This window comes from Chrysemys picta, chromosome 10 (assembly GCF_011386835.1).
Source record: "Chrysemys picta bellii isolate R12L10 chromosome 10, ASM1138683v2, whole genome shotgun sequence".
NCBI lineage: Eukaryota > Metazoa > Chordata > Testudines > Emydidae > Chrysemys > Chrysemys picta.
The window spans coordinates 11,962,219-11,982,054 of record NC_088800.1 but is presented as its reverse complement, the minus strand read 5'-3'; the positions used below and the strand labels follow the sequence as shown (position 1 = coordinate 11,982,054).

The following is a 19,836-nucleotide window of genomic DNA, read 5'->3' as shown; positions in this document are numbered from 1 at the left end:
CCATCTCCATCTAGTAATGGGCCTAGCCCTATACCAGTGTTTCCCAAACTTGGGACGCCGCTTGTTTAAGGAAAGCCCCTGGCGGGCTGGGCCGGTTTGTTTACCTGCTGCATCCACAGGTCCGGCCGATCGCGGTTCCCACTGGCTGCGGTTCGCTGCTCCAGGCCAATGGGAGCTGCTGGAAGCTGCGCGGGCCGAGGGACGTACTGGTCGCCACTTCCAGCAGCTCCCATTGGCCTGGAGCAGCGAATCGCGGCCACTGGGAGCCACGATCAGCTGAACCTGAGGACGCGGCAGGTAAACAAACCAGCCTGGCCCGCCAGGGGCTTTCCCTAAACAAGCGGCGTCCCAAGTTTGGAAAACACTGCCCTATACTATTTCATGGATTTCTTTTGTTCCTAATATGCTTTAAAATGCATCTTTATCCATCATAATGAGGTCCAAAATAGAGTTGGGTGCAATACCTTTGGTATCAAAACATCATCATCTATAATTTTTAGAAACTCAAATGATAATTTACTACAGGCTGCATGAGGCCCTCAGCATGACTCCCAAGTCCTCTCATAACAACACAACTTTGCTTTCCACACATTACAGATAGGTGATTTTAACATTCCAATCATGTGAATCTTCCCACCAGATTTCAGTAATGCCAGTTATATCACATTTCTTCTCATCACTGAGAACTTCCAATTCCTTTTGACTTAGGCTACTTTTGAAAATGGGACATAAGCTCCTAAGTCACTTAGGTGCTTTTGAAGCATTTACCCATAAACTAATTGCATATATGCTAGTGTGTAAATACGTCTGTGTGTAAGACTCACATTCAGTATGAACTTTTATTGGAGTACGTATCAAAACACTCTATTACCTATGGCCAAACTCCTGAGATCTGAGGGCCTAGATTTCAAAGATGCTGTATGCCTGGGATTTTGGGTGCTCAGCCCATGTGAAAATCAGGTCACTTAGGTACAGGTGCCTACCTAGGAATTAAGGAACCTAACTTCAGGTTTGAAAAAATGTGACTTGTATGTTTTCATATTCCCAGTTCATTCTTCCTACACACAGAGAGACACATGGGGATGGGGGGAGAGAAGAGGGAAGAGGAACAACATATAAGCTGCTATTTGAAAAGTCACAGAACAAGATGAGTTCCACCAAGACTTCAGGGAATCCAAAGACAAATTGATGAGCCCTGGTCTACAATTAAAGGTTAGCCACCCATGAGCACCATAGTTAAGCTGACCTAACCCTGGGAGTAGTTGTGGCTAGACCGAGGTTGGAAGTATCTCACTACAGTGACATAGCCCAGTGCTGCCATTGTAGTGCCTATACATAACCTTAGTTACAAGTCCCTGCAAGAAACCCTCATCCCAGCAGATCATTCCATACCAAACACCTACAGGTTTCAGAGTAGCAGCCGTGTTAGTCTGTATCCGCAAAAAGAACAGGAGTACTTGTGGCACCTTAGAGACTAACATTTATTTGAGCATAAGCTTTCGTGGACTACAGCTCTCGGTATGTATATCTATCTCCTCGCTATATGTTCCATTCTATGCGACCGATGAAGTGGGCTGTAACCCACGAAAACTTGTGCTCAAATAAATTTGTTTGTCTCTAAGGTGCCACAAGTACTCCTGTTCTTTTTTGCAAACACCTACAGTGGATTTTCCCTGGTTCTCCTTCTGGAAGAAGAAACTGAATGAGAAATGCAGTGGTGGTTGTCTTTTGGTGGGGGCGGAGGAATGCATCGAGGGGGCAAGGAATAGCCTATGTGTGTGCGTGTGTGTATATATGTGCATGAGTAGGAGGAAAAGGTTGGGACTGGAGGATATGGAAACGTATGTAATACTACATATTAACAACTACTATAATACATCTCATGTTGTGTTTGCGTACCCAACCAGTCAGAATCTGCACTTTGTGTGAATGCCTGTTTGTGCGTCTACTTTGTGTCCTGCGTGTGTGTGTGTACGGTGAAGGCAGTGTGTGTATAATGTGCACTAGGTATATTATGTGTAATTACTCTGTGTGCATGTATACCTGCGGCCTGTCACGCTGCTGATAGAAATAAGCCCATAACTGCCTGGTCTGTGGTGTATGGAGAAAGTTGACAGAGAAAACAAAAACCTCCATCCCACCAGCTTGACTGATTGATGGCGTCCCTTGAATAGAGTCCAACTATGTTTCAGCAGGAGGAGGGGGAGGAACCATGCAGTGAAGAAGAGCCCAGTGGCCATCTGACCCAGGCTGTGTGAAAGGATTTGTGCATCATGGCAGCATTAGTTTCTTCCAGCGACCTCCTTTGAACTGTTAATCAAGCACAATCTTGCAGAATAATAGCCTGATTATTATTGCCTTGTTTGCATAACAAAGAGGCCCAATAAAACTGATTTGACTGAGCTCAGAGGGGGTGTGAAAGATCTGTCCTGAGAAAGTCCCTGCAGGAATGCAGCAAACTGCTCCCAAGTCTCAACCCAGGAAGAAAGACAATGCAATTTGCCATCAAGAAAAAACCCAATAGACCAATAAATTACCCATGTGCAAAGGGATTAGATCAGGTTTCAGCTGCATTGGAGTGGGGGTGGGGAGATACTGAAGGGGGAAAATAAACCTGACTCTCTTAAAGTGGCAGTGCTCATTTTTGAGGGAATGGAGGGTGGGGGATCATTTTGTATTATGGGCTGGATTCTGCCCTTCTTTACACCAGCTTAAATCTGGAGGAAATGCAAGACTTCAAGGTAAATGCACTTTGATGGAGTTGCTCCAAATGTCTGCTGGTGTAACTGAGAGCAATGTTCATCCATGCAATCCCCTTTTTAACCCAGTCATCGTCCCTACCTGCATCTGTGCTGGAGAGCATGGGGAAGAGATTTCTCAAGGTATTTACTTAGGTTTTTTGGCCCTGCCAGTTTCTTTAAACATAACTGGGCTATTTCATTTCCAACGTCTGTCATTCAAGTGAGTGGACGTTGGAGCCCTTGTCCCTCGTCCTCTCCCTTTTGTTTCCCACTGGGGAGTCCCTCCTCCCCTGGCATCACAAAATCATGGAGCACATAGAGGTGGAAAAATGCAGTCAGGGTCTTCTCTGGCAACAGATGCTACAAGAAGAGCCCTGGATTGTCTTTGTCACTTTGCTTTTTGTGTTCAGACAATCAGTTGACCATGGATCCAGAATGCCTTGCAAGGAAGCAAACGTTTCTCCTCCCCTACAAATGTCCTACTCAAGCGCAGCAAGGTTTTCTCCTGCAGCCAGGAGAAGCTTTCGCCTCCGACCCTTGCATGGAAAGGGGAGAGCCATTATTCAAAGCCGGGGAGATCTTCACTAGTTCCCACAGCAGCTGGAAGCGAGTTTTCCAACCTGGGTAGGCAGACTCGGGCTAACAAGTCTGGAGCTTGCATGCTAAAAATAGCAGTGTGGGTCTTGCAGCTCTCAAGCCTACGGTGTTGGGTGGGCTTGAGCCCCGTTGATGTGAATCTTGTCTACCCAGGTTAGGAGGCTTACTCCCAGATGCAGGGTAGATACCCAACTGAGCCTCCTGTGTGAGATGCTCAAAAAGGTGAACTTCACAGCTTGGAAATAGGTGTTCCCAGGAAAGGAGATCGCTAACCGGGGTGTTTACATTTGAAGCCACAGATCCACCCCTCCTTCACTGTTAAACTTCTTGAGACTCGGGATCAGGGTTCAGTGTTTCTCTTGCAACAGATACTGCTAACAGCTAAATGACGGCAGCCTAGTATCCAAGAGGCCACAGTTCTATTCCTTGGTCCACCGCTGACTCACTATAGATGAGCCCCATGCCTCTGTTTCCTCACCTGTAAAATGGTGTTAGTGAAACTTAGATCTATGGGTGAGAAACAGTGGCCAGGAATACTGGTGTGTCATCACAGCAAGCATGAAATCTTGAAAGCCAGGCTTGCTTGGCAGGTAAGGGAAGGAAGGGCTGCTTTCACAACACCAACAGGTCACCCAAGATCTCAGCTGCTTAATAAAGGTGGGTAAAGCACTGTTTATAGGTGAGAAAACTGAGGCCTAGAGCAATGAAATGACCGCCCAAGGTCACTCAGTGACAGAGTGGGGAATTCACAGCAAAGTTTTCCAACTTCTAGTCCCGTCCTCTAACCAGGAGACTCAGCGCCCACCTCAATACGTCCCAATGGGACTTTGTATCCAGCTCCATCAGAAAGGAGCAGACAAATCCATTCGGGCTCTGACAGCAGCTTGGGCTCTTAGATCATTTGGCCACTGCGGTTCCTTTGCCCTTCACCTTTAAGGTGGGATTCCAGAGTCACTTACAATATCCATCTTCCCACCTCCGAGTTTGATAAGCCATTGGGATGAGCTGGGCATCAGACCTTTCTCCATGAGACTCAGGCTCACAGCTGAGCCGAGGTTGTTTTCACATCAATAGCGTTTTGCCCAGGCCTTGTTCTGTTCAGACTGTGTTACAGGCACAACCCCTCACCACAGCTGTATGACTGTAGCCAGGCCTGGTTAGCAGATCCTCTGTGCAGACAGTGCCACAAAGGCTGCTGTGGGAAAGCGCTTTGCCCGAGAGGTGTGTGTTTTCTCTAGGAATAATCTGCCCCCACCACTTTCTTCTGAAATTTCAACCCTTCAACACTGAGCTAAATGAGATACAAAAATGAGGAGACAGAGAAAAGCCCCAAGCACATAAATCTGAACGAGGCAAATTTTCACAATTAAACGGCCTGCCAAGAATTGCGGCATTTCAATTAGAGGCGTTGATTTGAGTGCAGGGCGTGGAGAGTCAGCTGCCTGACTTTCACAGATGTCAGCTAGAACCTCGCACAACCTAGGGGAAATTCACACAAACACACGTACGGCCCTGTGTCTCACACTGTAGCCTCTCGCTACGGTCTGATGAGGGTGAGGAACAAATCTTTTATGTAGATCTGTTCACAAATACACTGTCTCTCACTTCCCCACCCCGCCCTATACATCCCCACTCTCACACCACCAACCGAGCTGATACTCAACTTGTTCTATCCGACTCAAATTGCAATGGAAGTGATGCACGAAATCCATGAACCCTCCAAACACTAATGGCCCACCTAGATCCCAGTCCCTGATAGTCACTGTTTTTTTTCTAAAAGGTGCCCAATGCTGGAGCCACTGGGCACAAGTTCTAAATGTCAGAGAAGAAATGAAAAAAATCAAAACCAAATGTATCCCCCTGACTCTCCACTCCCTGCTCATTCATCCATCCCTGCCCCTGGCAAACGCCTGTGAAGAGAGACGGGTTTTGTGTTTTGCCGTAAAGGTCAGCTAACTCAGCTCTGACAGAGCACTGTGGGGAGCAAATTCCAGAGTCTGGGGTCCTCCAGCAGGAACACCCTGCCACATGCACCAGCCACTGAACCCCACGGGCATGTAGGGGATGTCACATGACCTCACAGCCATGGGCGGGGGGGAGGAAAGATGGGTTTCTCAGAACCCAGGCCATATAACTGTAGGGCTTTGGAGACTGAAGCCAATAGCACTCAAAAGAGGCCAGGAAGCCAATATCTAACAGGAGGCTTACGCCACAGAGCCCCCTCCCTGGTGGGTTATTCCGTAGAACAGTCATGACTCAAGTGAAATACATTATCTGTCCTACTCCCCAGATATGACCACACATTTAGGGCCCAATCGGGCACCCATGAAAATAAATGGCAAAACTACCATGGGATCAAGACTGGGCCTTTCAGCTCCCCCAAAAACCCAGCCGATGCTCCACCCTGACGAACTCACTGATCTCACCTCTGTAGAGACTTGCATTCTCCCTCCCCAAGTGGAGCTCCCTGTAGCCATGTGCAGGACATTAGACAGAGCTGCTCAGTCTGCACTTAGATGGCTACTTGTGCATAGGGAGCCAGCTTGTTCTTTTGCAGTAAAAACCCTATGACTTCATCGAAGGGATGGCATCTGGTTTTGCAATTGGACATAATTCAATTCTCCCTCCTCGCTACAGAAACTTCTGCGGGTGGAGCGGTGATTTTGTAGCAAGATTGCGCTCGAGTGCAAAGAAATCTTGAGGTTACAGTTGAAATCCCCGTTATTGTTATTACAGTTCACGCAAAAAAAAAAAAAGGCCGGGTTATGGGACTCCTGCTCTTAATTACAATATTTGTCAATTGTAGGTTACAAAGCCTTTTAAAAGCATTTATGAGTGAATTTAGTCCTCATGAAAGAAAGGGTCTAACAACCTGTAGAGCCATGCACAGTGTGGCTGCAATGCAACTCAATCCTGACCTGCAGCACCCCATATATTTCAACCCCAAATCCTCTGGCAGTGCCCATCAGTTCTTGCTCCCACCACTGCGCTGCCAAAACCCCTCAATCCTGACACACACACCCCTGCAAACCGATGGCTGATATGTCAGTCCTGGGTTCTCCACGCAGCTTCGCTGATGCACCTCAGTCCTGACTTGCAGCCCCTTCTGCTAGTCCAGTTCTGGGTCGCTTGCCCACAGCTCTGTCAAACAACAAAGCAAAAAAGAGCAAAACCTGCAGCATCCCCCTGCTCTTCTAGTCCTTGACACCCCCTCGGCTCTGCCAATGCACCTCCAGGCGAACCCGCAGCAACACCCCCATTATTCGAATCCTGGGCCTGTGCTGAGACGAGACTGACAATTGTGCGCAACCGTGCCAAAGAGTGTGGTGATTTAAGTGATGTGTCCCTCAAGGATTTGGATGAGAAACCCTAAAACTTTTTGTCACTGTAGCCTGACCCAGCATTTCGGCCCAGGTCTCTAGAGGTAGCAGGTTGGTGCAGAAACCCACTAAGCCCCCGGGTAAAGAAGTTTTTATGACTGCATAGCTCTATGATCACTTTTATGTGCACGTCTGACGTGGTGCAGCTGTTCATGCCACAGAAGAAGAAAACCTCAGCTGCTGCTATTATAAACCCAAAGTTCCCCATAACGTCTCCCAGTTCCTATTAACCAGGGGCTTGGAATTAAAGAGCGGCAATTCCCATGAAAAAAGCCCACACCATGTGCATTTAAAAACAAGGCACCTCCTTTTAGCCCCAATATGATTCTCAGCGGCAATCGTGCAAAACTCCCCATTCCAAATAAGAGACCCGCTTTAGCACAGCAAGAAACCTGTGAAGCCCAAATCCTTCCAGCTCTACATTTGAGTCCTGTCACTCTTCTCCATTATAACACCTAACACAAGAGCCATCCCTGTGGCCACTCTGCCATATCTCCCCAGGACTGGGAATACTCCAAGCGCTGTCACTTTAAGGGTTTAGAAGGTGTTGTTTTAACAACCTCTAAGCCCCCCTTCTCAGTTTCAGCTTAGTGCTGAGATCACATCCCTCACTGCCGCTAAGAGACAAAAGCCATTTATCAACCTATCTGATAAACCTCCAATAGGCCTGGATCCTTATCTGGGATAAACCACACTGCCTGGATGGATTGGAGGCATTAATTCCCACTCCTTGGAGAAAGGGGCTTATTACAGCAAATATTAGGGTCACCTCATCAAGGGGAACTGCATCGGCTTCTCAGCTAGACCCAAAAGCAACAGCAGCTTCCTACAGAGTGTGGTACAGGGGACAAACCCAAGAGTCCTTCTTAGGCAAAACTCATAGGGCCAGATTTTCAATACAGTTCAGCTCCCATTTAGGCCCTGAAATAAAGGGCTGGATTTTAACAAGAGCTCAGCACAGGGGGTGCTGAGTGCCACATACATTACCCTAAGGGCCGCAAACGGGAGCTACCAGATACTGAGCACTTTTAGAAACAAGGCCCTAATAACGAGGGCTGGGCACTTGCAAATTGAGCCTAGATCCTTGGGAAATCTGACCCCTAGACTCCTCCATAGGAGATTTGCTTGGGGAAGAGGGAATACAAAATGTCAGGATTTGGTTTGATTCTCCCACCGGCTGTTTTGTACCAGTGCAAGTCCACAATGGGGTTACTCCTGAGCCATGCTGGGGTGAGAGGAAAATCCGGTCCCATGGTGCAAATGAGGAACTCAGGGCAAGCCACTAGGGTCAAAGCACCGGGAGATCTGAATGTTTCATTAAAAGCAAAAAATCAAGAAAAAGTGCAGGGCTTGGTGGGGCACTCAGCTCACACACCGAGCGCTCTGTCGGGACAGGCTGGGTGCAGCGCTCAGCACGGCCCCTCTAAAACAGGCTGTAACTTTTAGAAGCAGTTTTAAGACTCCATCAGGGTTACAGCACCTCTTTACTATGTGCTGCTGAGATGTGAATTAGCAGGAGGCAGAATGGAGAGAAGGGGGGAGACACCCACGTGCAGACACCCCTTTTTCTTCCTCCTACCTTGTGGACCCCTATTAAAATGCAGAGCGAGGGACAAGCATAGTGAATGAGGAGCATGGTCTAGATTTGTGCCCAAACTCCTCTGAGCAGTTAACAGTGGGTCTTGATTACCCAGTTTTGCCAGTTCCTTGAAATATATTTGGCTGTTGAGGGGAGAATTAAAAACAAAACACAAACACACAGATCTAATATCAAGTTCTTTCTTGCATGGCAAACTCAGCTCCAGCACTGTGACTCCAAGGCTGCGTAAAGAACTTAAGCAACATGTATCAGATCTGATCAAAAACTCCCCACAATGTGAAGCTCTGCATTCAGTTTTCTTGGGGCTAAAATATCCCAGTGACCAGGGAGATCTAGGTGGACATGTTGATCCTAATATTTCAACGAAGGGGTTTATTTTACTGTATCAGGGAGGTGGTTAATTTATTTATTTATTGCATGTGTTAGAGACATAGCTTAAGAGATTTAGATAGTGCCAAAGAAATGCATGGGCAATAGAAAAGGGAGAAATGCAATAAAAAATAAAACAGGGGATTTAACTTTAGGGCTTTTCTTTTTCTTCCCCCCCCCCTCACTCCTCTCCTCAAATGAAAAAAAAAAAGAAACTGGAGAGTTTTGGAAGGAACAAATCTGCCTCTGTGGAGTTGGTTTCCCCTCCCCCAACAAAAACAAGCACTCACGGCTCGAAGGAATTTGCAGGCACAGATCTGCCAAAAACATTGTGAAAAACTATGGGGGATTCATTGGAAACAGATGGCGTTTTCAGCTGTATTTCTGAAATTCTCTCCTTTTCCGACACAATACAAACAAACCGGGGTAAGGCAGAGGGTGGCCCTCAAATGTTATCAAACAGAAAGATTAGCAATAGCTGCAAGTGTATGTAGGTGTGCGCGCCGGGGAAGCGGTAATGGGGGGGGGGGGGGGTGCCAGGCTTTGGGAAGGGAAATCAGACCCTTGTGGGGCCATCTGACTTGCTTTTACCCTGTGACAGGAGCAACCTCTTCAACCCCAGCGAAGTGAAGTTTTCTAACTGAGCAATGGCCCAACAGAGGAGGCAGGCAGTGCTAAAAACCCAACCACGGCCAGGCTGGTTCGGGAAAGGAGGGGATGTGTGATGACCCCCCTCCATCCCAACGCAGTTGGGTCGGATTCACCGGTGTGTTACTCCAGTTTTATCCCAGTGCAACTCCCTCGAAACAAACGAGGTCACGCTGGGGTCCAGCTGCAGTGATAGGCGCAGTGGATCGGGACCATTAATGTGTATGCCTGTGTGTGTATTTAAACATCCCTTCAGATGGCCAGAGGTTGCATGAGTGCTAAGCCTGACCCCCCCAAATCACAGCTCAAGATTCAGTCCCTTATCACAGCCTCGCTTTTTAAAAGCACAAGGAACATTTCAGACTTGAAGCCAACTTCTCTAGTTCCCCACCAGCTGAGCGCATGCAGCCAGTCAATGGGCACAACCTGGCATTTAGTAGATATTTCCCTGGTCACTTTTTCCCTTCTTCCACTGCACACGGCAAACCTAGACTAGCCTGCCTGAGACGGCAGGAGGGGGGATATTTTCTGCCTCTTAATAACAACGCTCGGATCGCATTAGCGTCTCCCTATTTATCCACTCTGATCACCTCCCTCCTGGAGGGACAAGGTCTGTGGAGGCACCAGCGACAGACAGAATCAGAGGTCAAGGAAGAAAAAAAACACGAGGGGGTTTGTGCTGAAAGCTTTTAAACATGTGGCGAACTGCTGCAGAGAGGGAGAGAGAGACAGAGAGGCCCCCAGACAGGGGGTAACTGAAACGGCCAGCAAAGGCTTTGTACGAAAAGTCTTCAACCCAAGGGGCTGTTCCTTACCTGCAGGGAAGATGCAGAGAAAGACAGGGAGGATTTGGAAGAATCCCAGGGCTGTAGATCCTGCCCCTCTCCCCATACCCATCCATCCAGCTCGAGCTTTAACCACTATCCTCTCCCTGGAAGAAGAGTTTAAAAAAAAAAAAAAGAGAGAGAGAGAGTGGAAGAAAAATAAAGGGAAAAATAAATCAATCGAAAGGAAGGAGAGAAACTGAAAAGAATCCCTCAGCCCCCCAGCGAGCGAATGTCTGTCTAGCTGGGCAGGGCAGGGAGCCCTAGCTGGCAGGCTCCAGTCGCCTCTGCGCTGAAATTACACAGACTTTTTTTTTTCTTCTTCTTCTTCTTCTCTCCTTTCCCCCTTACAAAACAGTCCAAACCATCAATCATCCCCGCTGCCTTCCAATGTCTACTGAGCTCTTCCTTTCCTCCAGTCACGAGCCAGCGTCTCCGCCTCCCAGGGCAGGCAGGCTCCTCTTACAGCCATGCAGCGCACTGAAGCAGGAGGGTGGGAGAAAGAAAGAGGCGGAGGAATTAATTCATTCCATGCACTAGTCTGGAGCAATGAGAGAGAGAGAGAGAGGGGCCGGTTGCACTAAAGAACTAACCCCAGAAACCCCTAACCCCCAGAACACCCCTCTGGAAAGAGAAACACACCCAGATACTGGCGAGGCTGGACAGGGTCTGGCTTCTTTCTGTACTTACAGCGGGACTAACTGTAAAAGGGACAGTGCTGGGTCCCGGATTTCGCTCCCAGCCGTTTCACAGTTTGGTTTGCGAGTCACCCAAAAATACTGTGGTTTTTTTTTTTTCTAGCTGCCAGCAAGTGCCTGGGATCTGAAAATCCAGCAGGGTTTCCTCTGCCGCCTACCTAGTGAGGCAGCCACGCTGGGCACTGACACAGCACTTAGGTTTTCAAAAGGCTGCACAAAGGGTAACTGGTGTAGCCCCCGGAGGGAAGGGGAAGGATCATTACCTTCCTTGGGGGGGAAACTGAGGCATGGAAGTCCAGCTCCTCAAAGGGATTTAGGCTCCTAAATCCCATTGAGGATCTGGGCCTGAGAGCTTACATAATTTAGCCAAGGTCACCCACTGAGTCTATGGCAGAGAAAAAGGACATAGGAGGCCCTGTGCTCAGTCCACTAAAGGATACGGTCACCCCTTGTCACTGGCAATGAGCATTCTGCCATCAGAAACCAGCTGACAGTTTGCTGTAGGCGTACGTGTTTCACAACAGAATCCAGCTCGCTCTTCCACAGCTGCATGAACAGGAGTGAAGTAAGCCCATATGACTCAGAAACACACATGGAGCACATTTCATAGCTTCATGTCATTAGTCTGATAGACGTTAGAAATGGAAATGCTCTATTAAGTCACTTAGTCGAGCTCCCGACCAGTGAAGGATAGATCCCTATCATACATTTACTGGTGTATTCTCAAGACCAATGTTAAATAGCCAACCAAATACTCTTCTGGGACTTCCGTAGGATAACTATACTTCAGCCTAACAGATCTCACTGTCAAGAAGTTGTTGCTGACATTCAGCTTGTCCCTATCTATCTGGGAGAGCTTTACCCATTATACTGATATAGTCATACAGGTCTAGTTGTACCAGCGTAATCCCCCATGTGGACACTCTTATTCCAATAAGAGTGATTTTCTTCAGTTTAGTTTATGTCACTTGGGAAGGGGTGGCTAAACCAAAGAATGGCGCTCTTAAGAGTATCTCCGTAGGAGAATCATACCGTATAACTAGATTCGTTTAAATTCACTCCTTTGCTTATAGCAAAAACACTTTCCTTGAAGCAGGTTCAAACTACAATGAACTAAGGCCACTGTAATTCTGAATCAGAGCATCTGCACAGGGGTTTGATGCACTTTAACTTCACAATTTTAGTTAATTCATCTTAACTTTCCATGCCACTGTAGTGCCGATGGGAAGGGTTTTTCCATCGATGCAGGTAATCCACCTCTCTGAAAAACAGTAGCTATGTGGATGGAAGAATTCTTCCCTTGACCTAGCTGCGTTTACAGTTGGGTTACCTCAACCTAACTACAGCTCACAGGTGGCAAAATTTTTCACCACCCAGAGTGATGTAGCTAGGTTGACCTAAGTTTTAGGTGTAGACAGGCCTCAGCTTTAAAAAAAAATCCTGCCTGGGGCGAGGTGAAGAGGCTGCAATAAGATCACATATTTTGAGACGCACGTTTGTCAAATATCTCCATTTGTCCATTGTGTGAAGTTGTGGGGTTTTGAGTTTCCAATACTCCAAACAGCTGTGTGGGCTGAAACCAGATGTGTAGTGTATGTGGGGGGTACTGCCCCCCCAAACTGCAAGCCTGGGGCAGACATGGGATTTGCCTCCCCATGTGCAGCCCCGTTGGCCTGACTGGAGCTGCCCCCCCAAATATGGAAGTCAAACTACACCTATGGCTGAAGCCCTGGATTTTTATCCAGGCTGTACTAGGGATAAAGGTGAAGGTGATTCTGGGTGGAATCAAAAGAGCACAGTTGCGAGCGAGGGGCCTTGTCCACTTCACAAAAGGGCTGCAGTCGGCTGTGAGTTTGAACCAGCACCATTTCCCGCCGTTCTGATCCCGGAGCCTGCACATTCGGATGCGCACTAAAGTCAATGGGAGGTTTGTGTGCAGAAGGGCTTCAGGATCAGCCTGAGCAGGGAAAGAGATTAAAAACGGACCCACATGAAGCTTCAGCCTTCAGGTCAGTGAAAACTGTGCTGGCACAAAACAAATATCTGGTTCTACTGGCTCCAATTCGCAACCTTCCCGTTTCCCTCCCCGGACACATTTAGGCTTAGCTGCATCAGGTATTGCACGTTTGACTGCTGTTTGTGCACAACTGAAGGCAGCCGCTTTCATTGGTGAAAACTACACCTTGGTCTAAACAGGCCCAAAATACAGATGGTTCTGAAGTTCCACTCTGGATCCAGTTCCACATTTTGCAAATGACCTCCACCTTTGTAATGAGTTGAACCAAAGACCTGGATCTCTAGTATCCCCAAATTGTTTGAAATTTGGGATCTGAACTTTACCGAAGGGAGACAATCTAGGCATCTACCTTTGAAATGAACTGGGAGGGGATACTGACTGCATTCTCCCTTATTTCTTTTCTTCCTAAAGCCTAAATGCTGTCGCCAACAAGGATCTCACGTTTTAGATTGCACCTTTCACCCTAAAGGATCCCTAAGCTTTTTACAAACAACACACAGGGAACACTTCATCCACCACAGAAATGCAGCCACTGTGAGATAGAACACAATAATGCCGTACAACAGCTTCGTACAGGGAGCAAAGAGGCATCCCCGATCCGGCGGGCTGCTGGGAGCTTGTAGGGTAGTAGAATATTGTGATCTGAACTGGAATTAGAACAGGATGCTAACACACCCTAGCCCCTGAATAAAAGTGTCCGTAGGATTTAAATCAGTGCTAGCAGGCAGGATTTCTGGTTTATGTATCTCATGGAAGACAGGATGACCCGTGGCAAAGCACTCACCCTGGGGAGACTCCAACCCTGTGTAGCCACAGTGGAGTGAGAAATGGACTAAGTGTTGCCTGACCCTCTAAGTGCCAAATGTATCCCTGATGTAACTCCATTGATTTCCATAGGCTCACAACCTGGATGAATTCAGTGCTAATTCTTTGGTTATTAAAAAAGGATCAGCTAATCAGAGGCTCCTACAATACCAAGGACAGGGGCCAAATCTACCCTTGAAGCCAATGGACCTGATTCTGCTGCCACTGAAGCCAATGGAAATAGAACTGGGCCTTTGAAGACTTTCTACTGCCTGTAGCTAGTGGTTAGAGTAGGGGAACTATTCTTGGCTCTCACAAAAACGGAATGACTGTGGCCTCTATCCACCAATCTATCTAACCACTGTGACTTTATTTACCATTCAGTTTAGTATCTAGGAACCTTAAGACAGCAACTTCACTGCTCTGTGCCTCAGTTACCTCCTCACAGGGGCTGGGAAATTTAATCAACTGATGTTTGCCAAGTGCTTTGGGAGCCTGGGATGAAAGTTTTCAGAGCACAATTCTGCTCCCATTTAAACCAATGGCAAAACTCTGATTAACTTCAATGAGTGAAGAATTGGGCCCCAAAACAGCAAGTATGATATAATCTTTGTAACAGTGCATGGTATCATTTCAGTTCATGAACCACCATTTAGGGCTGTAAAAGCCTGTAGTTTATAAGCCTGGTATCAGATACTCATGTATTATCTACATTACGCATACATGGACATTTATACAGCTACTGATGAGAGATTTTCGGAATTTACTTATCAATTTTCCAGTGTTTCCATGTGATTAGAATGAACCCCAAATGTGTAGCTACCAAATGAAGGTGAATGAAGACGAGAGAGATGATGTGTGTATGGACATGTCTCTAAACACACTGAGTCCTGGAGTATTTGGACTAGTGAATGGTTTTGGTGCCAAATGTGAATACCATGAATGATGGGCAATAGTAAAAAAATAACCAAGTGATTCATCAATCTCAAAACTGATTAGAAGGACTAAGGCCAACCTAAAATCTAGAATATTCCCATATGAGAAGATCCCATGTTCCGACCAGCCCCAAAGGACAGTGACTATCTGCAATGCAAAAAACTAGAAGGGACAGCACACAGCTCTGAAACAGACATATTTCTCTCATACCCATTTTGCAGGATCTCCCCATTGGCACAGGGTGACCATAGAGTAGCTCACTGCCCACCCCTTGCTGATTAGCCTTGCTTGTTATCCCACCTTCCCTGCCTATTTGTTTGCCTGACTTGTTGCGTCTCGTTTTAAATTTAAGCTCCTTAGGGCAGGGGCTACTTTTTACTATATGTTCATATAGAGCCTAACCCAACAGGGCACTGTTCCGGGGGGCCTCTTGGAGCTACTGCCATACACATAATTGTAATAACAGCCATTGAGGCATGAGGGTTCCCGGGATTACATGTGTTCAGGCTGGCGGGTGTGTTTCCCTCCTGCGCTGCACAGAAAGGTCAGGAAAAGCTGCTCTATCCCGCCACAAGAATCTGAATATGAAAGGTGCTTCTACATCATGTAGGGTGGCCAGATAGCAAGTGTGAAAAATAAAGGCGGTCTAGTTGCATATATAAGACAAAGTCCCTAATATCGGGAGGTCCGGTCACCCTAACAACATGTATTGGGATTTGGTTTAAACAACAGAATCCTGATCAATTCCAAAAGCCGATGGAAAAGGGGAGGGAAGGGGGCATTGACTCTTTGGAGAGAAAAAGGATCAATGAAGCTCTGGGAAAGATTGACAAGTGATTTTAAAATGAGCATGCAAATCAAGCCAATGCTTGTGCTTTGGAGGATTCCCTTATTTTTTAAAAAAGCCAGCAACACTGTATCTTTCTTGCAGTAAGGATCCAAACCTATAGAGTTTGCAAGATGGTGATTAGACGGAGAACACTGCAGTATTTTTTAAACAAGAACCGTCTGTACCCTACATTTAATTACCGCTACACTGCAGTCTCTCTCAAAGTGTGGATGTGTGCAGTAACTCCCATTTGATTAACATTTAGACCCTTAGACGTTAGGTAGCAGCTGGATAAGTGTCTCAAAATGCTGCTCTGCTAACATGTTTTCCTGCCCTGAAAAATCCGTGTATAGCAACTAATAGGGAAGGTATTCTATTGCAGGCTTCATTAGTGCATTGGGCATGGTAGTTACAGTATCTTAATGGGGTAGGTCAGAGGAGATGGTATCTGAAAGAGGCTTTGAAGAGAAGCATGCAGGCTGACTGTTGCTTGGCAAAGAGCAAAGAGGATTCTTCGTTGCAACAGCTGAGTTTTTGGTGGTTGGGCAATCTAAATATACATTGGCTTATATAAATCCTGGACTCAGTTGCCTGACTCTTTAAAGGGACACTGTTAGGTGTCAGTTTTGGATTATTAGGATTTTGTAATGCCACCACCAATAAATAAAATACTTTGCTCTTATACAGCACCTTCCATCCAAGAATCTCAAAGCCCTCTACAAATCGATTAAGCTTTTCAACACCTCATGAGGAGGGTAAAGATATTTTGGGATCGCTACATGAAGTGATCACCCAAAGCAACTAGTGCAAATATAATGGCTTGCCAATTCGTAATGCAATAATGATCAAGTTAGGCAGGGAGGAGGAATGTATGAGAAATCCTTCATTCCTACCCGCAAAAGAAAGCAAAATGAGCGGATATTTTCAATAGAATAAAACTTGTCACGTCAACTTGTTTGCAGTGTAGTTGTAGCGGTGCGGGTCCCAGGGTATTAGAGAGACAAGGTAGGTGAGGTCGTATCTTTTATTGGACCAACTTCTGTTGGTGAAAAGGGCGAGTTTACGAGGTTGCACAGAGCTCTTCTTCAGTAAGCTCTGTGTAAACTCAAAAGCTTGTCTCTTTCACCAACAAAAGTTGGTCCAAAGATGTTACCTCACTCCCCACTCCTCCTTGTGTGACAGGTGACATTCAACTCCTTCCTCCCCCTAATTTGTTTGCAACATATTATGGGGCTAGGCTTGAATCTCACACATCACATAATATAACCTCTCCTTGTTCTGAAGTGTTTAGAAGAGCGGCTGGAATTCTTCTTCTGTATATTTAGTTCTCTGCAGGGAGCTCCGCCTTCGTCCCCATCTCCTACCGGAGTAAATCCCAAACAACATTCCTATTGCATCTATTTCACATCTGAGTGAAGCTCTCATCAACAATTGGACTAATAGGTGGTCATGTCTGTGAGCAAGTTTCATGGCTGTTGGTGAAATGTGTGTGGCTCAATTGAAAATCTGGGTAACTTCTAACTGCCAAAAAATAAACAGAAGGGCTCTTCAACCCTGTTTTGATTTTCTGTCAGAACAGAGAGAAATCAATTTAGTATAATTGGACAATAATGCTGCCTCTTCTTTCCCTGCTGCTTCTAAAATCTACTTTTGTCTCTAGAAATTGCAAGAGTTCCTACAAATATATTTGTCTAATCTGCCTCTCCCCATCCAAACAGGATGTCTAAGGACCTCTCCTAGCTCTCATCATTAAAAGGTAACAGGCCTTTCTGTGGAACAGCTGGGATGGAGACACCAATTTTCCTGAAGGCTAGATCACCAGTTTACTATGGCTGGAGAAAGTAGGAGTTTAGGAGCGGCACAGAGCAAGCAGGAGATGCTCTTTAAGGTGCCTTCTGACTTTATGTGGCAACACTGTACCATCCCACTTGGGTTGTCTAGTGTGGATTCCTGAAGATGATGCCTAGAAATGTGATCCACCACACCATGCCATTTCTGCTTTCAGTTATGAAACACTAAGGACAGTCTAGAATCAGAGGGGTAGCCGTGTTAGTCTGGAGCTGTAAAAAGCAACAAAGAGTCCTGTGGCACCTTATAGACTAACAGATGTACTGTCTAGTAGATGTTGTCACTATGCATTTTTAAAAACTTTAAAAAACTACCTGAATATCTCCCAGGAAAATAAATCGTTACAAAAAATGAGGCTAGTAAAAATCCCAATGACTCTATCCCTCTGGATTTTCCAAACCCGTCATACGCCCTACAGAGGATGCAATTGGATGAAGGCTGTATTTTTTGAGCAGGGAATAAGCACATGTGCGCTCTCCCGGGATTAAATAGAGCTCAAGGCTCGTTTCTTCCCGCTAGGTGGCGCTGTTTTCCCTAAACAGTTTGCAAAAATATCCAATGTCTAAAATAAATGCAATCCAACGCTGCCTTAAACCACATGACATAACATCAGCTTGCAAGCTCCCATTAAAATCTCAATTTGGGGAAATTGATTCTACCTCTGAGCAATTGCAATACAATTACTCCAACAGGCAGCAATCAAGAATCACATCAAAACAACACCAAACTTTCATCTCCTGCCCAGGAACCACCACCACAACAAAAAGCACCTGTCTTGCAAACACAACATGCTTTCCTTGAATACATATAACAACAGGCAAGTCCCTGAATGAAAACAACACTTAAGGAGGATGTTTTGCAACTTCGTTGGTGGTTTTAAAATGTCCTAACTCAAGGCTATATTCTGCCATCCTGACATTGATTAATGCCTTATTACCCACTGAAATCAGTGGGACTTTTTGTTGAGTAAGGTATTACTCATCACCAGTAAAGGTAGCAGAATCTAGCCCTCTGAGATGAATGTAATGTTTGCTTTAGCCTACCTATATAGTTATCCATCTCTCTTTCTCTCTCTCTCTCGGTACTTCTTTGGCTCTCATTCCCATGGTGCCCGGATAGCTGTCAAACGCGCTAGTTTGATCTTGAAAACATTCTGTATTTTGAAATCATAGTAGATAGGAAAACGTCTCTCTCTCTCTCTCTCTCTCTCTCTCTCTCTCCATACCCAGAGCATGCAATGAAGAGAAAGAATCAAAGCACAGAATGAACATTTACAAATTGAGTGAGAAACTCTACAGAGGATCAGAACGGAATGCCCCAGATTCTCAACAGGTTCGAAGGCAGAAAGAGCACCTGGTTAAGAAGCAAATCAAAAAGCAATTAGGGAGGGAAAGGGGGGGGGGACATCATGCCGGAAACAGAGTCCAGGTGGCAACCCCAAAGCAGGTTAAGAAGGAAGCAAGCGAAGGTGCACCGGGATTCCTTGGGCGAGGGGTGCCCCTTTGTTGCACGGAACAGACCCCAGGAGTTGGTGCCTTCCCCCCCCCCCCCAATCCACTTCCCCTCAACCTCACCGTCTCTGGTGCTTACCTTATCGGCTGCATGAGCCCCTCCAGCCCGCTGGGGGGGGAGGGTGTTAGTGGTAGGGAGGGGCAGATGGACGCTGGCAGGACCGGGAGGGGGGAGATGGTGGGATTGTCCGCAAAAGGGCAACCCCCCTCCCTTCCCAAAGAGCCCCCCTGTAGGGTTAAGAGCTCGCCCCTCTCTTCAGCAGCAGGGCAGGGAGAGCAGCATCTTCCTCTCCAGCTGCATGTCTGCGAGAGACTGGCTGAGCCAGTGCAGGGTGTGAAAGGAAAGTGATTTCCCAAGCAGATCACTCAGCCTGGGAGATAAAACGAAGCAGATAGACAGGCAGGCACACACCCCCCCCCCTTCTGCAAAGGCTCCGTGTGCTGGTGTGAGTAGGTTATTTAGCATGCAAAAGGGGGGATGGAAAACAGAGGCAGCTCAATGCAAGGCGAAGAGGAGGGGGAGAGAGCTGGTCTGTGGGTGTGCGCCCCAGTAATCCACAATCACAGGGATGGGAATGGGGGGGGTGTCAGCAGAAGAAAGAAAGTAATTAACAGTGGACAGGAAATTAGGATGCAGGCAAACAAACGGGGGAAGTGAATACACAGGACCCTGCCCACCCAGGGTTCATTCCTGTAGGGTTTAGATCTGGCAGCTTTCCATTTCTGCCCTGAAATAGTTAGGATTGTCCACCTGCAGCTCAGAGGAGGAGCAAAAATCTGACATGGTCCCAGGAAAAAAGAGAGTTGGAAATGGTTATTTCCTGGGGGAAATGATAATCCCAGATACACATACTGTATGTGTGTATGTTGTGTGTGGTGAGTACGTGCATACACACATGCACAACACACAGTTGTCATCTCTCTCTGTGGTGTTTTCTTAACACACAGAGTGGGAGGGAGTACAGAAAGGATCGTCTAGAGGATAGTTCTGCTAATATATGCATGCATTGTAGATAATGTATTGGGTAAAGCAA

At 46.7% G+C, this 19,836-nt stretch overlaps 1 protein-coding gene across 2 annotated transcripts in view; it reads right to left on the bottom strand.

The window, feature by feature from the left end:
• RGMA (repulsive guidance molecule BMP co-receptor a) overlaps positions 1-19,186 on the bottom strand; it is a 35,842-nt gene extending 16,656 nt beyond the window's left edge. Inside the window, exons 1-2 of one of the 2 annotated variants that reach the window (XM_005294864.5) lie at positions 18,882-19,186; positions 10,151-10,266 (exon numbers count right to left, since the gene is read on the bottom strand). In XM_005294864.5, coding sequence (XP_005294921.1) covers positions 10,151-10,266; positions 18,882-18,895 — 130 coding nt within the window. In that variant the 5' untranslated portion in view covers positions 18,896-19,186. The remainder of the gene's footprint in view (positions 1-10,150; positions 10,267-18,881) is intronic. The other variant, XM_042856617.2, reaches the window with a different exon arrangement.
• Positions 19,187-19,836: the final 650 nt, after the last annotated feature.